General features: G+C 56.4%; 9 protein-coding genes across 9 annotated transcripts; 3 read left to right on the top strand and 6 right to left on the bottom strand.

The window, feature by feature from the left end:
- Nucleotides 1-1,174: 1,174 nt before the first annotated feature.
- F5Z01DRAFT_614571 (secreted glucosidase) lies at nucleotides 1,175-2,086 on the top strand (the record flags this gene model as incomplete). Its single annotated transcript, XM_046260822.1, has 2 exons — nucleotides 1,175-1,951; nucleotides 2,006-2,086. The coding sequence occupies 2 exons, from the start codon at nucleotides 1,175-1,177 to the stop codon at nucleotides 2,084-2,086; spliced, it is 858 nt and encodes a 285-aa protein (XP_046122689.1).
- Nucleotides 2,087-2,319: 233 nt separating this feature from the next.
- Nucleotides 2,320-3,667, bottom strand: F5Z01DRAFT_684660 (thioesterase-like superfamily-domain-containing protein; the record flags this gene model as incomplete). Its single annotated transcript, XM_046265945.1, has 4 exons — nucleotides 2,957-3,667; nucleotides 2,900-2,915; nucleotides 2,655-2,824; nucleotides 2,320-2,601 (listed from the first exon to the last, which is right to left on the bottom strand). The coding sequence occupies exons 1-4, from the start codon at nucleotides 3,266-3,268 to the stop codon at nucleotides 2,320-2,322; spliced, it is 780 nt and encodes a 259-aa protein (XP_046122688.1). The 5' UTR covers nucleotides 3,269-3,667.
- Nucleotides 3,668-3,846: 179 nt separating this feature from the next.
- F5Z01DRAFT_613987 (major facilitator superfamily domain-containing protein) lies at nucleotides 3,847-5,789 on the bottom strand (the record flags this gene model as incomplete). The annotated part of the gene is made up of 2 exons (XM_046260790.1): nucleotides 3,847-4,975; nucleotides 5,032-5,789. 2 exons carry the CDS (start codon nucleotides 5,787-5,789, stop codon nucleotides 3,847-3,849), a joined length of 1,887 nt encoding a protein of 628 aa, XP_046122687.1.
- Nucleotides 5,790-9,567: 3,778 nt separating this feature from the next.
- Nucleotides 9,568-12,181, top strand: F5Z01DRAFT_669502 (Myb/SANT-like DNA-binding domain-containing protein; the record flags this gene model as incomplete). The annotated part of the gene is made up of 5 exons (XM_046264428.1): nucleotides 9,568-9,945; nucleotides 10,005-10,805; nucleotides 11,412-11,556; nucleotides 11,621-11,670; nucleotides 11,732-12,181. The coding sequence occupies 5 exons, from the start codon at nucleotides 9,568-9,570 to the stop codon at nucleotides 12,179-12,181; spliced, it is 1,824 nt and encodes a 607-aa protein (XP_046122686.1).
- Nucleotides 12,182-12,577: 396 nt separating this feature from the next.
- Nucleotides 12,578-13,639, bottom strand: F5Z01DRAFT_613973 (glycosyltransferase family 32 protein; the record flags this gene model as incomplete). Its single annotated transcript, XM_046260789.1, has 2 exons — nucleotides 12,578-13,265; nucleotides 13,317-13,639. The coding sequence occupies 2 exons, from the start codon at nucleotides 13,637-13,639 to the stop codon at nucleotides 12,578-12,580; spliced, it is 1,011 nt and encodes a 336-aa protein (XP_046122685.1).
- A 744-nt stretch (nucleotides 13,640-14,383) lies between these two features.
- Nucleotides 14,384-15,418, bottom strand: F5Z01DRAFT_669500 (intermembrane space import and assembly protein 40; the record flags this gene model as incomplete). The annotated part of the gene is made up of 3 exons (XM_046264427.1): nucleotides 14,384-14,747; nucleotides 14,801-15,164; nucleotides 15,214-15,418. 3 exons carry the CDS (start codon nucleotides 15,416-15,418, stop codon nucleotides 14,384-14,386), a joined length of 933 nt encoding a protein of 310 aa, XP_046122684.1.
- Nucleotides 15,419-15,742: 324 nt separating this feature from the next.
- On the top strand, nucleotides 15,743-17,107 carry F5Z01DRAFT_159 (thiamine pyrophosphokinase). Its single transcript, XM_046257782.1, has 3 exons — nucleotides 15,743-16,274; nucleotides 16,333-16,403; nucleotides 16,460-17,107. Exons 1-3 carry the CDS (start codon nucleotides 16,136-16,138, stop codon nucleotides 17,045-17,047), a joined length of 798 nt encoding a protein of 265 aa, XP_046122683.1. The 5' UTR covers nucleotides 15,743-16,135; the 3' UTR covers nucleotides 17,048-17,107.
- F5Z01DRAFT_364 (uncharacterized protein) lies at nucleotides 17,108-18,227 on the bottom strand. The gene is made up of 2 exons (XM_046259315.1): nucleotides 17,937-18,227; nucleotides 17,108-17,887 (listed from the first exon to the last, which is right to left on the bottom strand). The coding sequence occupies exons 1-2, from the start codon at nucleotides 17,937-17,939 to the stop codon at nucleotides 17,168-17,170; spliced, it is 723 nt and encodes a 240-aa protein (XP_046122682.1). The 5' UTR covers nucleotides 17,940-18,227; the 3' UTR covers nucleotides 17,108-17,167.
- F5Z01DRAFT_2158 (oligopeptide transporter) lies at nucleotides 18,228-20,769 on the bottom strand. The gene has a single exon (XM_046258174.1). The coding sequence runs from the start codon at nucleotides 20,368-20,370 to the stop codon at nucleotides 18,517-18,519; it is 1,854 nt and encodes a 617-aa protein (XP_046122681.1). The 5' UTR covers nucleotides 20,371-20,769; the 3' UTR covers nucleotides 18,228-18,516.
- Nucleotides 20,770-21,374: the final 605 nt, after the last annotated feature.

Here is a 21,374-nt window from a genome sequence, read left to right as displayed (position 1 = left end):
GGAGCATTCTCTTGATGGGCATCACAAGGAATGGGCAGCATTTCCACCAGATCAGGGTCCTGTCAGGGCGAAACTCGCGCTAATAATTTCGCCGACTGGGCACTTGGACAGGTCATCTGCCAAGAGTGCCTATTTACTCAATGTGGGAGGAGAGGCCTGAAGGATGCATGTTGGCCTGGCGGCAGATGGTCGAGACGCCAGATCTCGTCCATAAAGACCCCATGCTATGATTGGGGGTGACCAACTGCTACGTTTCAACTACGAAATGAGTGGCAGCGTCCGACCACATGCATTACTCTACTCATCTCACGCGCATTGATTGTGTCTGCAAACGTGCGCGCGGCGGGCTTTGGTTCCTGTTTCGTCGGAGATGCGTATTAGCCTCCCCGATTCAAGTCCAGAAAGAGAAGTGACACTGGCTGACTCCTTGTCTGGACCCCTGGAAAGGGTTGCCTTCGTCACGCACCCAGCGCTTAAGAACTGTCCTGAAATTAGCATAGTTCGGCGCATTCTTCGTGAGTTTTCTCGGCGAGAACTTTGGAAGGTTGTTCATCGTGGTGTCGATACTGGACGGTTTCTTCATCCGCTCTACCTTCGAGAAGCCCTAGGGTCGAGAAACGAGATCTGTGCCACCATATCATCTCGACAAAGGCAGATGATCGTCTCAAGGGATGGCCATTGTCACTGCGCTGAGCACGCGCATGAACTACTCCGCATCTGGCGCTTGTCAGGGGCAGTCATGTTCCCCGTTCAGGGTCGTATGCAGCAGCACCCTTGTTGGTCTGGCAAGTCCAACCTCAGGCTGACACTGGCCTCTTCACCCATGACAGTAACCTGTTAGAGGTTGCCTGGAGCTGGTCATTGTCTCGTTCGTTGCAACGCTGCGATGCCCACGGGTCGGTGGTATAAGTCGGTATGGCTCCAAGGGCCGAGCACGCGACCTTCCCAAAGTCGCAAACACCAGGAGGACAGGGCTTGCCCATATATCCCCCAGAAATTCACCCATGGCGGTTCAGTATATAACCTTATGCAGACGCCGATCGCTCGTCACATCCTCAGTTGATCACCAACTACAGACGCACTCAACAGTCACTCCTTTCCCCCAGTGGCTCTGGAAGCCACATTGCCTTCTTTACCTCGTGTATATATATATCCCAAGCACACCCCACATACAATGGCTCTCCGCCTCCTTACTACACTCCTTTCGCTCTCGGCGTTTGCCACGGCCTGGGAAGCCCCTCAATATGGTGGCTTCAGCAGAGTCTGGCAGGAGACCTTTCCCGGCGCAGCTGGCACCCTGCCCAACGAGGGTACCTGGACGATCCTGAACGGTGACCTGGGCGTCAACAATGAGCTCCAGGTCTACAAGCGCGACCCTCGCAACGTCCAAATCAGCGGTGGCAACACGCTTCAACTCGTCCCCTGGCGGGACGGCTCGCAACCCAAAGGCTGGACCTCGGGCCGCATGGAGAGCAAGTACACCTTCACCCCCGAGGCTGGACGCGTGACGCGCGTTGAGGCTGCCATCATGTTCGGCCCAAGCCCGACAGGCAACAAGCAGGGTATTTGGCCTGCTTATTGGATGCTGGGAAACTCAATTCGTCAAGGTACGGTTTGGCCTGCTTGTGGCGAGCTGGACATCATGGAGACCGTCAACGGCCAGCTCATCGGGCACGGCACGGTCCACTGCAATGTCTATCCCGGCGGCATCTGCAACGAGGGCAACGGAATCGGCAGCAGCATCGGTTTCCCAGACCAAGGGTGGCACACTTGGCGCCTGGAGATTGACCGTCGCAGTGGCAACTACCTGGACCAGTCCATCAACTGGTACCTGGATGGTGTCCACTTCCACCAGGTCACCGGTAGCCGCATTGGCAACGCCCAGGTCTGGGCGTCGCTTGCGCAGAGCCCGCTGTTCTTTATCCTGAACGTGGCTGTTGGTGGCGATTGGGTGAGTCAGCCAAGTTTCCTAAGAGTGCCAGTACTAATTACTGACTTGACGTAGCCCGGATCTCCAAACGGCAACACCTGGGACGGCTATGGTTCTCGCATGGAGGTCGGCTACGTTGCCCATTACGTTGGATGAACGTGTCTTCCGACATGGACACGCGAGGGTCCGGGGCCCTTTTCTTCTTCGATTCTTCCGTATATACTGATCAATGATGTGAATATGGGTGCATAAACAGCCGGATTTCCTATTGTCTTTTGCCGTTGCAGAGTTTGCGAAAGCACTGTCGTTATCTCAAACTGAATGATATTGATCTATTGCTTGTCAATGCTACCCGTTTGTCTAGCATGCGTATGTAGGCTGTAATTGCGCTACAGTGACTTTTGCAAATGTCTGATTTCAGTCACTGCTTGCTGGTGCGTATCTTCCTGTAGGTCGAACATCCTTTGTAATTCGTCGACGAGAAAACGCGGCGCTGACGTCTTTTTGCCTTGGCGGTAGTCGTATACGACAATGTCTTCAAAGCATCGCGCTGCGGGCCTTTGATGCTTGTGCGAGAGGATCACAACCTCAAGCTTGATACTGGTCAAGTCGTCGCTTGGCCTCTCGAGTAGCTTGTGCAGAACGGTGACTGTGTCGGGATACACAATGGGCTAGTTGCCATATCAGGTCAAGAGCCGAGCTGTGGCTTTGCTTCCAGACTCACCAGTTTGTAGTCTGTCTTGATGCTCTTCAGGATCAATCCAACTCCCTTTGGCGCCCAGAGGCCTTCCCACTCCGGCTGTAGTTCAGGTCTCGCAACCTTGGCCAAAGATCTGAACCAGTTGATCCTCGCAGACTCTGCGTACTTGTTGTATACGACGTTGTTCACGTGTCCTGAGCGGAGTCAGCCCAGTGTTTGGTGTGCCCATGTATGTGTATCAGCAAGTGATTTCCCTGCAACGTACGTACCCTTTCGCAGTAAGCCCTGGGTCCTTAACTCGGCACTGTCGACCGTTTATCACTTACCATGCTGTCCATATCGCCCCAAACTACCGTGTGCCTATCCAGACCAGCGTGCTCTCCACCAACGAAGCCTTCAGCCCCAGCCGACAATTGAAGCCACCGATCATTGAGTGTCATCAGTATACGACTGGAAGCGTCGTTATCCTTCCTCTTGGCTTCACTTCGGAGATTTGAGAGCCATCGAGGGTCGACGCCATTTTCGACGGCCGCTGGCGCAGAGTGGTTAACATAACCAGTACCTTGGAAATTGCGCCTGGACCCCGGCAGAGCCAGCTGCCATGAGCGTCTTGAGAGAGTTGGTATGTGACGATACATCTGGTACAAGTGTTGCGGCTTTCTCAATCAGATCACAGAATGATGGATGCCGATGTCACTTGAGATCAATGATCAAATGACGAGTGATCGCGTCTCAGTTGTGGATGTCCACGGGCGGCTAACCTCGGCAACACAGTCAAATTGTCAAACTACCTACCCGGTGCATCGATCAACACAGCCAAGCTCGAGCCGAAGAGAATGTATTAATCAGGGCGTTTAAGAAAAGACGACCACTGGATTAGTTCCCAGTTAGGTCATGGTCAACGAATAAAAAACGTTTGAGCCGGTATGAAAATGCTAGGGCAAGCCGAACAATCTTTGTGCGTGTGTCGACTTGGCCAAGCTCAGTTCCGTTCGCAGCGCACCATTGATCATAGTTTTCAAGATCTGTGGCGTCGATTGACCAGCTTTAGACAGAAATAAATACATTGGTTCATAAAACTGTTTACAACAACCGACTACCGTACTCCAGGTGATGCGTGCTACCTGTGCACAAGCAAGTACATATGTATATGAAACGTAAGAAAACATGCAGACACCATATGCCATCAGAAGACTGGCCAGTCCAGCTAGGCCCTCTACCTCACATGAGCGGTGTTTGCATAACTCTGGCGACGACTGGCCGAAGGAGTGCCGCGAGGGGTACCACGCGGAGTGACACGGTTCTCGCCGAAGAAGCGGTTCTGCTGGCTGTAGCTACGCTCGCCCATACCGGGATGTCGCTGAGCCCCGGAAGCTGCTGAGCTGCGACGGCGTGTTGGGTCGTAGGCGACACTGACGCGGCGACCGTCGGTAGGCTGCTCGTTGCGGGCCTCGGCCAGCCTCTGGGCAAATGGCGACCTCTTACGCAGGACGGGGCCCTTCCAATAGATGACGTAGACGGCGACGACGAGCACGAAGGAAATGCAGAACAGAATCGTGCTCGCATACTCGAGATTCTTGCCGGAGCTGGCGCCAATGTTGGAGAAGAAGGGCACGGCGGGGACGGTGAGGACACCAGCCAGGAAGTCACGAGCCCACCCGTTACCACCGGTGGCGGAGGCCGAGTAAGGACCGTAGGCGCAGATCATGTAGTCGATTGTGGCCATGTAAATGGCGTAGTTGGCGATGCCGACAATGGCCGCGAAGATCATGGACCCAATCCAGTGAATAGGGGGGCCCTGGATGGTCCATGCAAAGCCGATGAGACCAATGGGCAGGCAGGGCGCTGTGTAGAGCAGGAACCACAGGCGCGACTCGTACTGGGCGCGCTCGTCGTTCGGGTGAGCTTCCCTCTCCTTGATGTTGCGTCTGATGGCCGGAATGAACAAGAGCCAGGCTATAACGTAGCCTAGTCCAATGGCGATGAAGGTAAGGCCGATCTGCACGGTAGTGAAATCCCACTGCTTGTACACGAGCGCAAAGGACTGGATGAACATGAAGATGAGGGCGTCTGAGAAACCAGAGAGCAGCGAAAGGACCAGGACAATAGGCTCGGTGAGGAACATCTTGAACGGTCGGATCCACGTTGTCAGGATCTCCTTCATGGAAAAGCGATCCTTGAACGAGACAAGCTCATCGGGACCCCAGATGTTCATTCCTGGGTTGGCCTTGCGGCGCTTCTTGGCGATGCGGTTCATCATAATGGTGGTGCGCGTCTCGGGGACGGTGAAGAAGTGAATGAGCTGGATGACACCGCCCAGGATGAGTTGGATCCAAATGGACCACCTAGTGTGACGTGTTAGTCTAGTCCGTTCAGCACCTTGCGACGGATGGAAACCTACCTCCAGTTGAGGTACGCCTCAGTGAAGCCACCGACAATAGGGCCAAGGACGGAGCCGCCGACGGACGAGAAGACGACGTAGGCAACAGCGTATTGCTGGACGTCCGCCTCCCACATATCGGCGACCATGCCCAGTGTGACGGAGCCACCAGCGGTGGAGAGACCGCCGAGGGCGCGGCCGACCAGGACAGTCGCAAAGTTGGGTGCCAATGCGACGGGAATCTGCCAGATGTTGACCAAGAGGAGCGAGAGCTGGAGGATGGGCCAGCGTCCGAGCTCCTCAGACCAAGGAGCCCACAGCTCGCAGCCGAAAGCGTACGTGACCAGGAAGATCATGGCACCGCATCGCGCGGCCTGCAAGCTGACGTTGAACTCCTCCGCGATGCCGGGGATGGCGTTGGAGTACAGCGATGTGTTGAAGTTCATGGACACCTGCACCCAGAAGATGATGGTGAGAATGTACCACTTCTTCCACGTGGGGAACTTGAAGCCAAGCTCATCGTAGCAGTCGTCCTCTGTGATTTCGTACTTGTCATGCGTCCCGAGTTTCTCGAGGTTACCGCCATTGGCGGTGGTAGGGCTGTCGAGAGACTCGGCGTTGGTTTGGGCCGCCTCCGTCTCGACATCTGTGTGGGAGCCAGGACGTTCGTCCTGCGGCTGCTGTTCGTTGGTGCGCAGCTTCTCGCCGATTTCCGCCAGATCATCCTGCCCCAAGACCTGGGGTGGGTCGTCTGAGAAGTGGGTGGTTCTGGGAGCCATGATGAGGCGCTTGACTATCGCGAACACGTGTTAGTGAGTCTCTCACGAGCCAGACAGCACGGACGCTACCAACCTTTGAAGGCAAGTCCAAGCCCAGGTGAGATAGATGTGTGATGAAGTAATGAATAGGTCAGAGAAAAGTGTGTTAGCAAACGGATGCCCGTTCCCTCTTAAGTACCGCTTCGCATCGATGATCGGATTCTTGGGAATGGGCGCAATTTTGGAGTGAAAAATACATAACAAGCCGTAGGAAAACACACCCTTCATCCCACGGGTGGTGTAGGCTTCTGACATCATGGCTCGATGTATAGCGCTCGAGCGGATCCCTCGTGCTTCTGTTGAATATCCATATTTCCCGAGTCTGATGGGATGGTTACCCCGGGAGCGCGCAGCGCCAAAGGCAGAATTAGACCGTGAGACATACGCACATTCCTGTCGAGTGACGAAAGGCGCGGCCACGGTAGCCAGGACAGGATCCTCCGGCACGCGAGGGCCGTGGGGAAGAGCTTCTTTAGAGTTGATCGCTTAGGTGCTTGACACCTGGGGAACGTCGATCCACGACGGTGGAGGGTGACAATGACATGTTGGTCCAGGCGTTGCGGCGCCCGCTGCCCATGTCACCGTCACACACACAATCTGTGCGCAATTGATAACTTGGCTATGCGTACGGCCTGCTGGTTGCTGGCAGCGAGTTGTCGGTTGCTGGCGGGCACAATCTAACATGTCTTGGTTATCAGCCTTGGAGATGCCAGACCGTCCCATCCACCTGGAATACCGCCGACGAGCCTCATTCCACGCCGCCCAAGTGCAACTCCTTGGCGTCGCGGCATTGAGAACCCTGCCAAGATGACCCTGGGCCCTGGCTCCAGCACCGTAGTTGTTCTTTGGCTGCCTCAGCAGGCTACAGCGAGAGCCTCTTTGACCGCTGTGTGTGTGTGTGTGTGTGTGTGTGTGTGAGAGCCGCATCGTAAAGATGGTGCACAAAAACTCCGATCTGCCATTGCCCCATCGATGACGATGATGGACGTGACTTTCTGTGCTTTGCGTCTGGCTGTGAGGCCTCTCGTTGGAGGAGGAAAGGATAAAATGGCACCTCCCGGTCCTCATGTGGGGATCATCCGGCACGCCTTTGCCGGATGGAGTTTCGAGAAGAGCGACTCCCGTGCGCCGCCCAGCCTCCCGTCACCACCTCCGGTCGTGTGTGTGCTTGTCACAGCCACGGCCTTTTCAAGTTCATTTCGACGGCAAGTTCATCACGATGCGGGGATGTTCAACAAAGAGCCCACGCGTCAAAGCCAAGGCTTCCAGATCATGGAGATCAGCTCGCGATGAACTGAGGCCACCCCAGGCGGTTCCTCTGTCGTGAGTGTGACTCGGCTCCATCGCGTGTTGGCTCACCGTACGGGCGCCACATAGCCTGGTCGATTGAACCTCCACGATTCCCGTAGTATACGCGTGAGCAAACGTCATCCCGCTGAAGTTGAGCCCATCCATCCATCCACTACGTATGTATTATTACCCGGGCTTTCGGGGTTCTGAGCTGACGCCCATGACGATGTTTTGCTGACATGAGCATGCATGTGTACGCGATGTCAAGACGACGCCGTCGAGGCGGTGACAATGACAGCCACCAAAAGTAGCCATCGAGTGATCCTTCATCGTTGGCCCTTGTTTTCACTTGACGACGATCAGGTTCTGGTTCACCAAAGCCGAGTCGGGCCACGCGACAGGTCCGAGCCGCAACTGGGGGGAAGAGCCGCAAGTCCCAGGTACGGACGGTGCCTCATCCTCAAAGTTTGGACGACACGCAACCTTATTGGCGCTGCGTGAACCATGGCACGCATGGGAATATCTGTACCGTGATCAAGTTCAGATTCACATGTGGCCATCACAAGTCACTTTCGCACTTGTGCTCTCCATTTTGTGGTAGACACGCACCCGAGTTTCAACAACGAACAGACATCTTGTTTCAAGGCACACTCTCGTGGGGAGGATGAGATGGCTGCTGGCCTGGGCGGCATCGAACGACCCCGGATTCCCCAGGATCGCTCCCCAGCCCCTTGACATGAATGAGAGCTCACCGAGGCCTGACTCCTGAGGGCAACGCTGTGGATCCAATCCTTCTGAGGAGTCAGGACTGAGGCTGCTGCCGTGGGGATTAAGGTCCCACGTCGCCATGATGACGGCATCTTTCAATGCCTCACAAGTCGCAACATGGGGTGCAGAGGGTCATGCCACGCCAACCAAACGCAGGAAGAGGCTGTTCTGCGGATAGAAAACGGTACGAGGTGAACGTGCAGCCGAGGCTTGACTATAGCAGATTGCCCAGCTCGTTGCTCTTAGACGAGTACTCCTAGGGAGATTGCTGTGGACGTATATCCTGCACAAGTTGTTAGCCTCGCCCAAGGAAACGGATACAGTATCGTCGAGGACCCAGAGTACTCTACAGTGTACCCTAGGAGGATACCCTAGGAGGATAAGTTCTCGACGCCCTCCCATAATTTTCCCATTCAATCCTTTGCTGACGACAATATGCCAAAAGTAGCAACTGTCGATCCAAGAGAAGACGAACTTCGCTGGCCGAGTATACAACACTCTTTGATCCATCTTGTCGATGCCTCGCGATGCTGGGAACCAAGCTTTTGCTGACTCGAGGCTGACTCCAGCCCATCAAAGTGAAAGCTTAGCTTTGAGCCGTCTCGTCGCATGCACAGCTGCCTTCCTCCGGCCCTTCTTCCTTCGAGTTGGATTCTTCCTTCGAGTTGGACCAAGTGCATCTCAAGCAATGTGGGAGTTTGCGCCGTTGCGGACGATGATCCAGTCAAGACACAAATACGCCTTCTTGTAGAAGAATTGCGGGAGGGCAGAGTGCCTGCGTTGAAGAGGGCTCAAAGCAATTGTCGCGTGGTCGTCTTTGTTCTTGGGAAAGTGACATGGGCCCAAGTCATGATGAACGTGATGTTTGCGCCACATCTACGGACTAGTCACGTCCATGGACGGTGCGTCCGACTCGCGACACGTGCGCGTTGTGGCGCCAGCGGCAGAACCCTTATTGTCCTCACCAGAACACCTCAATCGAAAGTTGCGCTTCAATGCTCATTGCCATTGATAAGATCGCATAGTTCATTTATCTCACGCGCCGAGAAATCGACCTGCTGATGATTTGAGCCGTGCAGAAAAAGAGAGGACCGATGTTGTAGCGCAGACTCCACTTGGCTGTGGAAAATTGAAGGCCTCGTGAGTCTTTAAAAAAAACACATTATCCGCTGCCTGCTTGGCGCTCTGCTCAGCCCAGTCCCCGCCGCCGCCTGCCAGTGCACATTGGTATCCACTGTTGGCCGGCGGAGGGCCCTGGATGCCGCTGCAGTCGACTTCTCGACCACTGAAAGATTCCCATCTCGCTGCCCGCTTCAGTCATTCAGCGCCCTCCACTGGACGGACGATGGGCTAGTCGACCTTTTAGTCTGGACCCGCGACTCATCAATCTACCGCTCCGCCCTGGGCGGATCATGCGAAGCGCCCAAGGAGGGACTCAAGCTCTTCATTCGCGATCGCTGACCGACAATCGCCCATTCGAGGGTCCTCCTTTGACATTGACCACGCGAACCGGCAGATCGTTTCTCACGCGATACGTAGCCACTTTCTCGCTATCACCCTGCCCGCCTCGCCAAGGGTCCAGAATTCTCCCCCGTCAGCGATCGCTCGCCAACAGAGACGCCTGCCCACCCCACGACGCACACGCCCGAGTGTATCGCGCCCTGCATCAATCGAATGCACCATGTCGGAGGACGATGTTGACGTGATGGGCGTCGAGGGGCAGGGCGGCCCAGCACGTGTCGATCGCGACCGGAGGGCGCCCCGTTTCAGCTGGACCCCGGCATACGAAGCGACCTTCTTCCGGAGTCTCTGCGAGAGCGTCAATCTGGGCTTGCGAGAGAACAGCAGCTTCAAGGCCGAGGCATGGGAACGAGCCGCGCAGGCTCTGCAGGCGACACACGGCGCGTACCCTGCCAAGAGCCACCTCATCAACAAGAGCGACAATGCGAGGAAACGATTCCGCCTCTGGCGAGGCCTCCGTGAGGATCCAGAGTTCATCTACAACCCACACGCGCGGACCGTCACGGCGACCGAGGAGGCTTGGAGGGCACATATCGAGGTGAGACCCGCAGGAGCAGAGCAACAAGGCGACCCATGCTGACTGACGCTTCCCAACAGAAAGAGCCGCTGTCGCGAGCGTTGCGAGGACGGCCGTATGAACACGAAGACTTTATGGAAATCCTATACCCGGATGTGATAGGGTCAGGGGGTGCCCCCAAGAGGATAATGAAGCCTCGAAGGCGGACAGATGGCGCACTGGGGGACGACATTGAAATGCCAGGCACAGGCGTGCTCAATCTGGGGTCAGAGGGACAAGGCTCGCTCGCCAGTCCAAGCCAGCAACCGAGACCAACCCTCAGCCAGACGCCCTCCGGATCGTCCAGCGGCTCACTCCCTACCCAGCCGATGCAACCGCCAGCCATCGCTCCCAATCTAATGCCCACACCAATGGCCTCCGTCGCCTCAGGGAGCGCGCTCACACCCCCAGATGAAATACCAGGACAGGGCCAGAGTCACAATTTGGCGCGCAAACGCCGTCAAGGGCCAGCCACGGGGTCTGTGGACGCAACGGCATCTCCTGGGCTGGCGGACACATCCACGGCCTTCACCCCGCATAAGCGGCGGCGCATGTCGTCGAGAGACATGCAAGCTGGGTCGAGCACGTCTGCGCCGGGAGGAATCGGTGCGCTGGGCTCTTCGACCGTTGCGCAGGTTGTCACCCCCATTGTTGAGGAGATTCTCGAGGCAATGAAGGCCCGCGCACTGCCGCGGTGGAGGGAACAGGCCCTCGACATGTTCTTCCGGGATTTCGCCGCGGAAGAGTACGACCTGCAGGTCAAAATCTCCGAAAACGTGCTCAGCAACGAGCACAAGGCCATGGTGTTTTGCAAGATGCCCGAGCGAGTGCGGCAGCATTGGGTCAGCAAGTTTCGCGAGATGCACCAGCTCAACAACAGGACGACATAGCACAGGGAAGAGAGGACTGTGTGGAACATATTCGAACCGTATACGAATGGTAGTCCTGGAGTGGTCTACCGGGGCTTCTGGGAGCGATGATACCCGGGTTGGGCGTTTTGAAGTTGATGCGGACCGGTTCTTGGGCGGATGCTTGTCAGGATTTGAGCTTTCGCTCGTGTGGTGGGCGTTTGATAGCAGTTACCTGCGTGAATGTATATTGTCATGTGTATAAAACTTGGCTCAAAACGAGCACTGAACATATCACTCATCCTGCCTCGCGCCAAAGCATCGGTGAAATCGCAAGACAATCTCCCATTGTCACGAGTCCTAGTTTCAAATCACATAGGACAAACGTAATCGCTGTAGTAGATTGTAGACCGTGGTATAATCATACTTGAATCTCACACCCAAGAGGGAAGAACTTCGGTGTAGGGTAGCTCATAACTGGTTTGAGACTGCGGGTTATCGCGCGACGCGCTCAGGTGGTGCGTGACGTCACACCAGTATCGGGTACGTCCGGCGGGTGATCATGAACCTGAGGCAGGCTCTGGCGCTTGTCCCTGCCAGGGCAGAAGCAGTAGTCTGATCTCCGCGTCACAAGACAGGTTTCCAGCATTTCTCACCACCGCATACTCGAATAGCAAATCAAAGCCTCTTCGCCAGTCGTCAATTTGGTCTCCCCACGTCCTCCTTCCTATACAAACCACCAAGAGTAAGTTGCGCGCAATGGCCCCGCGACCCTGTCGAAAATCGTCAGTACTGATGACGCGATGTAGTGTCCTACGCCGATATTGCTGCCAGCGGCCCCAAGCAGGCCCCCGAGGACGTAAGTTACAATCCAAAACATCCCTCTGTGAAAATCGCAATGTTGACAACGATTGCGACAGGCTGCTGCCCCTCAGCCTCCTGAGATCGTCCCCAACGAGTCTGCGTCCACTGCCTCCCTCGTTGACGTCGACATGCCCAGCGTGCACACGGTGCCCTCCGACTTCCAGGAGCAGGAGGTCAAGACGGAGACCCAGGCGCAGCGTCTCGAGCGCGAGGCCGAGCAGAAGAAGGTCAAGGCCAAGCGCGAGGCCAAGAAGACGGACAACTGGCTCACGGAGCAGTTCGCCAAGCTGTCCGATGGCAGCGCCGGCGCGCTCGCCATTGCCAACCTCGCTGGTGTCGTCGGCCTGAGCGCATACATGGGCTACAAGGCCTGGGGCCTGTACGAGCGCGGCCGTCTGTCGTACCAGAACGTGGGCGTTGGCGTCGGTATCCTCGCCGTCGTCGGTGCCGCCGAGGGCGTCTTCGGGCGCTATCTGTACAAGGGCAAGAAGGATGAGTCGTCCTAGTGGGGGGAACAACAGGCTTGTGGGATTCAATACTCCGGGAGGGAGCAACGGCGTCGGGTTAGTGACAATGGCGACGGCGGATACAGGGCACGGGTTTCTTTTTCGTCTCTTCTCAACGATACCGCGTACTTATTCCAGTCATGTTTCAGATACTGCATCTACCCAAGCTTAGTGAGTGGTCTGTTCAGTGATTACCGTTGTTGATGCGAGCACTGTCTCGCTCACCTGCTGGACAGCAACTCGGACATGTCACTGCCCAGGTCCTCGTCCATGTTTGTTGTTGTCTGCCACCGCAGCTTGTTTTGAACAGGCCAGTTACGTGACGTTAGTCATCCTATTTACACCAGTCTATTTACTGTTCAAGTCAAATCAATGATGGGTATATCCAAGTCACAATCACCAATCATCTTTCCAGGATCCACGGAAGAGATGCCTCGCTAACGCTGCCGACGGAACGCTCCCATCATTGGAGCTATGCGAATGCTGCTGACCCATTCCAAAGCCATCAATCGGCAAGACAAGAATGTCCCCAAACAATGTGGGCTCTTCCATATAAGAGAGATCGGCTGTTGTGTTCAAGGATGGATCAAACGCTTGTAAATGTTCAAAGACGATCTCGGTCCAAGCAGCAGGACCTGTGGAGTTCATGACTTCCAACGTCGACAAGTGTAGGTCGACAAAAGCCCGCTCCCCTTGGTTGGCAAGCTCCATTATGGAGCGTAACGCCCGTGCTATCATGCCCTCGAAGACAGGGTGGCCTGGGGCGGCGGCGATGGTCCACTGGCAGAATTGGACCCAGTGGAAGATGCCAGGCCACGGACGGTCGTCCCGGCGGTCGTACTCGATCCCGACAACAAGCCGAACTTGATCTCGAATATCGGCTGGGATCCATTGGTCGACTCCTCTGATAGCTACAGTATCAGTGTCTGTGTAAACACCTCCGTGAGTGTGGAGAACACCGTAACGCAGCAGATCAGACTTCATTGCCACGTTTGGCAGGTCCTCGAACACCTTGACTACCTGGGGTTGTTCTGGAAAGGCTTCCAAGATTAAGTCGTTGGCGCCCTTGGGACCTATAAGAGTGCTGGGTGAAGTCGTTAGCCATGTACCTCAGCTTGACGATCTTGCCACTTACTAGCTGAAGTCTGGGTTCAGCGCAAGCCACGAAGCCGTATCTCCAAGCTGGTCCGGCGTAATAGGGTCGCTTGATCCGGCTTTGGGGAACATTATTTGCCATATTCGAGGTGGAATCAAACTCATTGAGACTGGAGAGATTTCGATGATCGCCTCGTCTTCCAACGTCGTCGAGCGAAGTAATGTCATCGCGTAATCGTGTGAAAGCCACCATACTGAGAGCATCAGAAGTACGCCAGCACTGACTCTCAGTACTCTGATACGCCTTCGGCCAACGTGATTACGTTGCCACCTCGGAACATCCTGGCGCGGGAGGAAGGTCATTGTGAATTGCTGTGACAGGAGTGAGCTGGCACAGAGCATAGGTACGAAAAGGAAGTGAGATCGAGGACAGAGAGCCCTTCATAGGCGAGCGCAGACCTCGTTCCATTTGAATAGCTGATATAGCCTTGTTCAAATGACTTACCATTGAAGAGTCAGAAGAAGTGCGACCTGAACGCGACCTACGTACATGTATGGCGCCTACAATTTTCATGCTATTGGGCCATCTGCCGATATCACCAACAGTCTTTGGTGCATGCCGCCGTGTGTAACCTCAATATCGTCCAGGCGTTTGTTCTGCGAAGGAGGATTGCCGTCCATGCATGATGGAGGAGTAAATGCGTTTACCTGAGATGTCAAGTAGTTCTGCCATTGGCCACAGGTTCTTCAACTGCCTCTCATAAGCGCGCCGGCGGCTATAAATGCACTGATTGCAGGTTATGGAAGTCTGCACAAGACCAGCCAGGGCCCCTTGTTCGTAATGTATGGCCATTTTCAGACCTCAGAAAGCTGTTGGCCGTCGGCTGGGTGGACGGAAATAGACCGCTTCACCTCGAAGCAAGGTGTATTTCCCGGAGTTACCGCTGTGATGGCCTCGATTGGAATTACGTCCAGTAAACACAACGAGGGTAATGCTGATGGAGTCCATCATACGTACTCTAATCATGAGGTAAATATACACGGGACGGCCCTCCGTAAGGCCGACCGCATAACTACTATACATATTCTAGTCAGCTGATGTACATTCTATTGCTTCTTGTTTCCCTCTGCATCCTCTTTGTTGGCCTCGGCAGGGGTTTCCTCAGCCTTCGAGTCCTTGTTCGCATCGGTTGCGTCCTCCCATGGCGGTGGCGCCTGGCTGTCGGCGACATCGACACCTGTGGTGTGTGCTGACTCCAGCTTCTTCTCGCTCTCCTCGACATGAGCGCTGGCGGGTACATCAGACCTCAGCTGTTGCTGGTCCTCGGTAGCGTCAGCGGGGGCTTTCGGCTGAGCAGCTGTCGAAGCCTCGGGGCTGGCAGCAGCAGCACCCTCTGTGTCGGCCTCCTCGTCGTCTGCCAGCTCGGCACCATAGATCTCGGGGTACTGGCGGAAGCATTCTTGCATCCCACTGGCAAAGGTTAGCGACGGGTGGCATGGTAGGGTGGATCACGAGTCACGCACGAGAACTTTTCGATGCAGTCCATGCCCTTGGGCTCCTCGGTGGAGAAGACAAAGCAGCTGAAGGCCGTCTTGAACTCCTCGCCACAAGGACCGTGGGCCATGCCGCCGAGACAAGGGCAGTCCCAGTTGATCTCGCCCGTCTCGGGGTTGAAGGCGCCTTCCTGGCCAGCCTCCTCTTCTAATGCGCCTGCGCCTTGCGCCTCGGGGGCTTCCTGGGTCGTCTGTGGCGCGATGGGCTCGGGTGTTACGCTCGAGGTATTCTCCTCAATCTCCTTCTGGATTTGCTTCCGCTTCTCCTCGAGCACAGAGTCGACGGTGGGGAGTTCGGACTCATCGAATGATGGCGGTGCGGCCACGGTTCGCGCTGAGATGTTAGCACAGGGATCTAGTATGGTATTTGGTAGGTGTCGTACGCGCAGACTCCTCGGCAAAGACATTGCTTGTGTTGTAGTAGTAAAGCGCGGCACCGGCGGCGCCCCATCGCAGTGCTGAGCTCTTCCAGCTTCGAGGCCTGTCGGCGGGAGATTTTGTCGACGCAAAACGGCGCGAGCATGGCTGCTGTGAGCGCACGCTACGCAGAAGAGGCCTGGCGGCCGAGCGCAAGGATGTGCGATACATGCTGAGCGAGATATGGTGGACGCTGGAATTCGAAAAGGACGGCGCAGCAGGAAATCTTTCGAAGCGTCAACGAATTGGTAAGCCTCAAACCCACATGCGTGCCGTCATTGTCCGAGAGCACGGAGTTAGCCGACGTTTATGCGGATGGGCACTGTTCGGGTGACACCTTAACAATTCCACGAGAACATACTTAATCGTGCGTAGACAGCCGAAGGTACGAAAGATATTGGGAACCAGACGGTGGATTATTCTCGTCAGACAACAACACGTATGGCATGTCAATTGGATGTGTTGACTGCCGGGTGGAGGCTGGCCGCCCAGGCCACTCGGTGATACGTTGGCAGACGCACGTCTAACACACCAACCCGCAACCAACACGTGCGAGATCGGCTGTCGCATTGCGTTTTGACACGCGTAGGAAGGTAAGGTAGGAAAGCTTAAGATTTACGTCCTCAGGTGCGGGCTCCTTCATATTTGAATTAAGGCTCAACTCTTGCTGTGCAGCCACATTACCCAGGAATCACACCATAATCACCCAGATTCGAAGAGCTTTCTTGATTTCCCCGCTTCCGTCACTCTACGGTATATCTTGAGCTTGAGCTAGCCAGTCCTACCCGTTCATCCGCCAGATCCAACGATTCCGAAGCTGGGAGCTGGGAGCTGCACAATTTGACCCACCATCTTTACACAAACACACACGCGCACACCATCTCAGCCATGGCAGTCCCGGAGTCGGTCATCGAGTGGAAGCCAGCCAAGCTGCTGCAGAGCCGCGAAATCGCGCCCGAGTTTGCACTGCTCGTTCTCAATCAGCCATTGCGTAACAGTCACAACCTCAGAAAGCTATGGAGAAACTGTAAGAGCAACTCCCAACTGTTCTGCGGGAAGCGTGGGGCACGACTGACGCTGTGCAGCTTCGCTGAGAGTAGCTGCCGATGGCGGCGCAAACCGTCTGCATGAGCTATCCTCCTTCCAGGGCAAGTTTGTGAGTTCCTCGAAAGAACATGTTGCATGCCAAGAGGAGCGCTGACAGGCTGGCAGTCGAATCTCCAGGTCATCATCGGCGACCTCGACTCGCTACACAAGGACGTGCGTGACTTCTACTCCTCGCAGCCCACCCCGGCAAAGGTCATCCACGAGACCGACCAGGACTCGACAGACTTTGCCAAGGCCATTACGTGGATTCGCAAGGAGCGCCCTGCTGGCCTGGACATTGTCGCTCTGGGCGGCATCGGCGGACGAGTCGATCAAGGCCTGAGCCAGCTCCACCACCTGTACCTCTTCCAGCAAGACCCCGCATACTCTCAGGGCCGTATCTACCTCCTCTCCGGCTCGAGCATGACGTTTCTCTTGAAGAAGGGCTCGCACCGGATCCGGGTCCGTGGTGACGAGGAGGGCGCCGCAAGCGTCTTTGGCAAGTACGTCGGCATCATCCCCTTCAAGGGACCCAGTCGTATCACTACGAGCGGTCTCGTCTGGGACGTCTCGGACTGGCAGACGGAGATTGGCGGGAAAATGAGCACGAGCAACCATGTGCAGCCGGACGTGGAGTATGTCGAGGTGCAGACGACGGAGGACGTGCTCTTCACCATTGCGCTGGGAAAGGTCGACAGCGAGGACGAGTCGTGATATGCGGTGGAGGGCTGGAATTAGACGTTGCTCAATACCCTCACTTTTTCTCTTGTTGCTCGCTTCCCTCGAAATGGCCACGCTCTCTCCCCCAACGGAAGCCGCATGAGCGACGACCGTCTATCGTAGATAATGAATCACTAGCCAGCAGAACAGCAGGAAAATGATGACGCCCGCCGCAAAGATCCACTTGTCCTCCTTGGCTCGTCGCTCAACCATGCGAATGGTGTCGCCGCTGATGCCCAGGGTGTTGGCGACGCTGTAGAGGCGCTTCTGCGTGGTCTTGAGCATCTCTCGCTGCTGCCCCAGGTCACCCAGCACAGCCTGTCCACGTGCAATGTACTCGTCGAGAGCCGAGTGCGTGTTGGCAAAGAAGTTTTGCTCGCGCATGGCATGCTCCTCCCGCGCATTGTCTCCGGACATGTATGCTTGTTGTTGCTGCTGGTGCCGGGGCTGAAAGTCGGAATGTGCCGCCTGCTTCACGTTCGCGTACGGGTTCTCTGGCGTCGCATTGTAGGGTCGTCGGTTCCCGAGGAGCTCGGATCTGTTGTTCTGGTATTGTGTGTCGTCGCGCGCCTTCTTGAGCGTGTCGACCTCGGAGCGAAACGAGGAGAGGTCATCGCGGAACTTGCGCACTCGCTCCGTCGCCTCCTCTGCTTTCTTGGGCACAATCTCCTGTTTCGCGAGCGCGTTGTACTCGTCGATGGTCTTGGAGAAGGAGGCGAGCGAGGCGGACACGTTGCCCACTTCGGATGGGGTCGGGTCTGGCTTCGAGGAGAGGGTGGTGAGCTGGGCGCGGATGGCCTTGCTCTGGCGCAGAGCCGAGTTGTACGAGACGTTCTGGCGAGGAGGTGAGCTGGGTCAGCGAGTCATCTGGGCAGACACTGACCATCTTGAGTGTCTAGGTAGGTTGCGATTGCAGCTGAAGCGTTGGGCCCAGTTGTTGGGGGGTAAAGTGGCACTTGGTTGTGGCTGTCACATGCATGTCGCGATGGCGATGGCGATACTTGGCGGGTGCGGTGAGTGAGTGAGGCCACATTGACTTTATCGCTGCCGGAACATCTTGGGGCCGACGATTGATTGTGACAACGACCACGACTTTACGTAATGGCCTCAACTTGCATTCAGCAACATCATTTTCCAAAGTATCATTTTGATTCCGCCCCATTCAAGTGCCTGTTTATGACGCGCCGACGTGTACCACAATCCCAGGCCGTTCATTGTAGGATCCAAGCAGTTGAATCATGCTACATACACGTCAAGACATGAAGGTCCTGCTACCAAGGTTGCAGGCCTACTACCAAGGTTGCAGGCCTACAGTATACTATTTCGCAGGCGACTTCACTGAACACAGCAGAGTAATGAATAATGGGTATAGATTAACATCTTGATGCTATATCGGGATATCTCATAAACGACGTCTCACATCGTGGCAAACGCTTCCACTCAGCCTGGCAGCCATAGCTCCCTTAAGCCTCGCCGTGCTCGGCGCCCTTGACGGTGTGGGTGGGCTGGTTCTGGCCAATGTACTCGGACTTCTTGAGCATGTTCCACTTGTCCTCGTCAGAGTCGAGGTGGCGGAAGCAGAACCAGAAGCCGGCACCGCCGAGGAAGGAGATGATGGCGACGGTGGTGTAGTTCCACACCAGGAAGGGGTCACCGGAAATGGGGGTGAAGGCCTGGCCGACGGCGGCCGACAGGGCCGACATGAACAGGTTGACGGACATGACGAGCGACTTCATGTTGGCGGGGGCCTTGGAGAAGGCGTACTCGTACGAGGTGACGTTGGTGAAGATCTCGGCGAGACCGATGAAGATGTAGGGCAGCGCCTGCGCCCAGACGTTGATGGGCGCCGGGCGGCAGTCCTCGCCCGAGGTGAGCTTGTTGGTGATCATGTCACCGCAGTCGGGGTTCATCACGTAGATGTAGTGCTGCATGACGGCGGCGGCGATCATGGAGATGGTGGCAAAGATGAAACCGGCTGTCATACGCTTAATGGGGGTGAAGGCGATGCCGATCTTGCGGAGACCGGGGTAGAGGCCGTGGTCGATGAGGGGGATCATGATAACGATGGAGATGGGGTTGAGGTTCTGGATAATATCGTTGGGGACACCGTGGCGCTGCATGGTCGAGGCCTGGGTGGTCAGGTTGCCGGTCATCTGGTTGTAGGCCAGGAAGAAGATGGGCAGAAAGAGGAAGACCTTGCAGGCCATGAGACCACGGCGGACCTCGTCCACCCAGGCGTCGTCGTAGGTCATCCACTTGGGGCGCTGGTCGAGCGAGACGTTGGAGGGCTTGGCGACATCCCAGTTGGGCTTCCAGAAAGACGAGTTCTTCTGCACAAAGCGGAACATGCGGAGGAACTTGGAGAGCAGGGAGCCGGTCGGTGGCGTGAGCTTGTACTTCTTCTTCTGCGACCACAAGACGAGGGGGCAGAGCAGGAAGAGCGCCGTGGGGATCACGAAGGCCTGCCAGAAACCGTACTGGTTCTCGACAAAGACCATGCCGATCTGACCAGAGAGCGCGCCGATGTTGATGCAGAGGTAGAAGTAGAGGAAGACACGCGTGTTGGTGAGGGAAGGGTCGACGATGACGCGCTTGCCCTTGCGCTCCTCGACGCGCATGCGGGTGTCCGGGTTCTGCTCAGCCAGGAGGGGAGAGACGTTGGCCTTGAAGAAGCCGCTGCCAAGACAGAGGAGGAGCAGACCGAGGATGAAGACGCCGAAGCCAGTGCTGCCCTGGTCGATGACGGTGGGCGAGGCGGCGACGGTGAGGACGACGTGGGCAATGGTGGCGATGCCAATGGCCAGATGGATAGTCCAGAAACGGCCCATGCGAGCATCGGCAATGTAGGCACCGAGGAGGGGGGTCAGATAGGTGAAGAACTGGTTGGTCAAGTTGATGCCCTGGGCGGCCTTGGAGCCCATGCCGGTGGCACCAGGCTGGCCACCCGAGACGACGGGCGCGCCGGTGCTGGAGCCCTCGGGCAGAGGGTAGGCGACATAGTTGGTGTAGAGGACGGCGGAACCGTAGTAGGAGAAACGCTCGCAAAGCTCAACGAAGGCAATGGTCCACATGCTCCACATGATCTTGCCGGAGACACGAGGCAGGGTGCGCATCTCCTCCTCGGTGGGCTTGTCGGGGTAGTCATCCTCGTCCGAGGTCGAGACGACGTCTTGGTCATGCGTCTCCTTCTTGACGTCCATGGACTTCCTGACGTCCATGGAGCCCCGGGCGGCGTTGGGGTAGACGCCGTGGTGCTCGGCATCTGTGAGGCCGGCCCGCGCGATGGCGTCCGCGTCCATGTTGGCGGTGGTCGACATGATGGCGGTTGTGCGAGTAACAACTCTCTATTCTCAGGCCACAGTGTGACGATGGGAAGGGGAGGAAGTTATTTGGAAGGAGACGTGAAGGCACGAGCACACGATGAGCAAAGGAGAGAAGGCACGAGGGAACGGGGGAAGGAAGGATGGATATATATGTGCCATGCGGCTCGCGTGCTCGGTTGCAACGTTGTTGTCACCAGTTAGCGCTAGACTATCCACTCGGTGGCTATCAGCATCTCCTCCTCGGCCAGATACGACGAACGCCTGTCTTGTCCGTCTGATTATTCGCCTGCCCAGCGCAGTGGCCAACGCCGAGACTCCAGTCGCTCGACCCTTGATGCACATACCCCGGGATATCAGTGGGAGGGGCGGGCAGAGATGGTGTGGGTGGGTGGGTGGACAGCACAAGCGCGAGGATGCCGGAGCCAGACCGCCCGATTGAGAAGGCGTCCGGCGGATGCAAAAGGACCACGGTCCACGGCGGGTCCACTGGGCAGATCTCGACATGGGCGTAGCGATGCGACAGGCTGGCTGTCGTTTGTCCAGGGGCTTCGGGCCTTCTCTAGCCAGGCATAGAGCGCGCTGCCCGAGGCCTCGAGGAGTCGAGCCTCGAGCATCGAGAAGACGAGGAAAGCCACGAGGGATAGTGGCAAACTAGCAATTCCGTATCGTGGTGCTCACGCAACGAATGCACAACGGAAAACGGCACCTGGTCAGCATTGGCACACGTACGCCAGATCTGGCTATCGCCCCTGGCAGTGTCCCAACATGTACAAATGCAGTATGCACCCTTTGGATCGTCCTGTGTTCACGATGCTTGGCAAAGTTGCCTGCTATCGAACAGCGCCCGTAGCAGAGGCGAACCCGATGGAGATGTGGCCACGAAAAGTCTGCTTCCCAGCCACGACTGATTACTCGTGATAGCGGCAACAAGCCGCCAAGGCCTCGAGTCGCGTTCTTGACTGCCACGGCCGGATCCGGTGCTACGGATCTCCATTCAT

This window comes from Emericellopsis atlantica, assembly GCF_019669845.1.
Source record: "Emericellopsis atlantica unplaced genomic scaffold F5Z01scaffold_1, whole genome shotgun sequence".
Lineage (NCBI taxonomy): Eukaryota > Fungi > Ascomycota > Sordariomycetes > Hypocreales > Bionectriaceae > Emericellopsis > Emericellopsis atlantica.
This window is presented reverse-complemented; position numbering and strand designations above follow the sequence as displayed.

Bases quoted from the DNA above. Each gene is read 5' to 3' on its own strand.
- F5Z01DRAFT_159 (XM_046257782.1), top strand. From the start codon at position 16,136: ATGGCAGTCCCGGAGTCGGTCATCGAGTGGAAGCCAGCCAAGCTGCTG. The intron at 16,275-16,332 runs GTAAGAGCAACT...GACGCTGTGCAG, and splicing joins CAGAAAGCTATGGAGAAACT to CTTCGCTGAGAGTAGCTGCC. The intron at 16,404-16,459 runs GTGAGTTCCTCG...ACAGGCTGGCAG, and splicing joins CCTCCTTCCAGGGCAAGTTT to TCGAATCTCCAGGTCATCAT.
- F5Z01DRAFT_2158 (XM_046258174.1), bottom strand. From the start codon at position 20,370: ATGTCGACCACCGCCAACATGGACGCGGACGCCATCGCGCGGGCCGGC.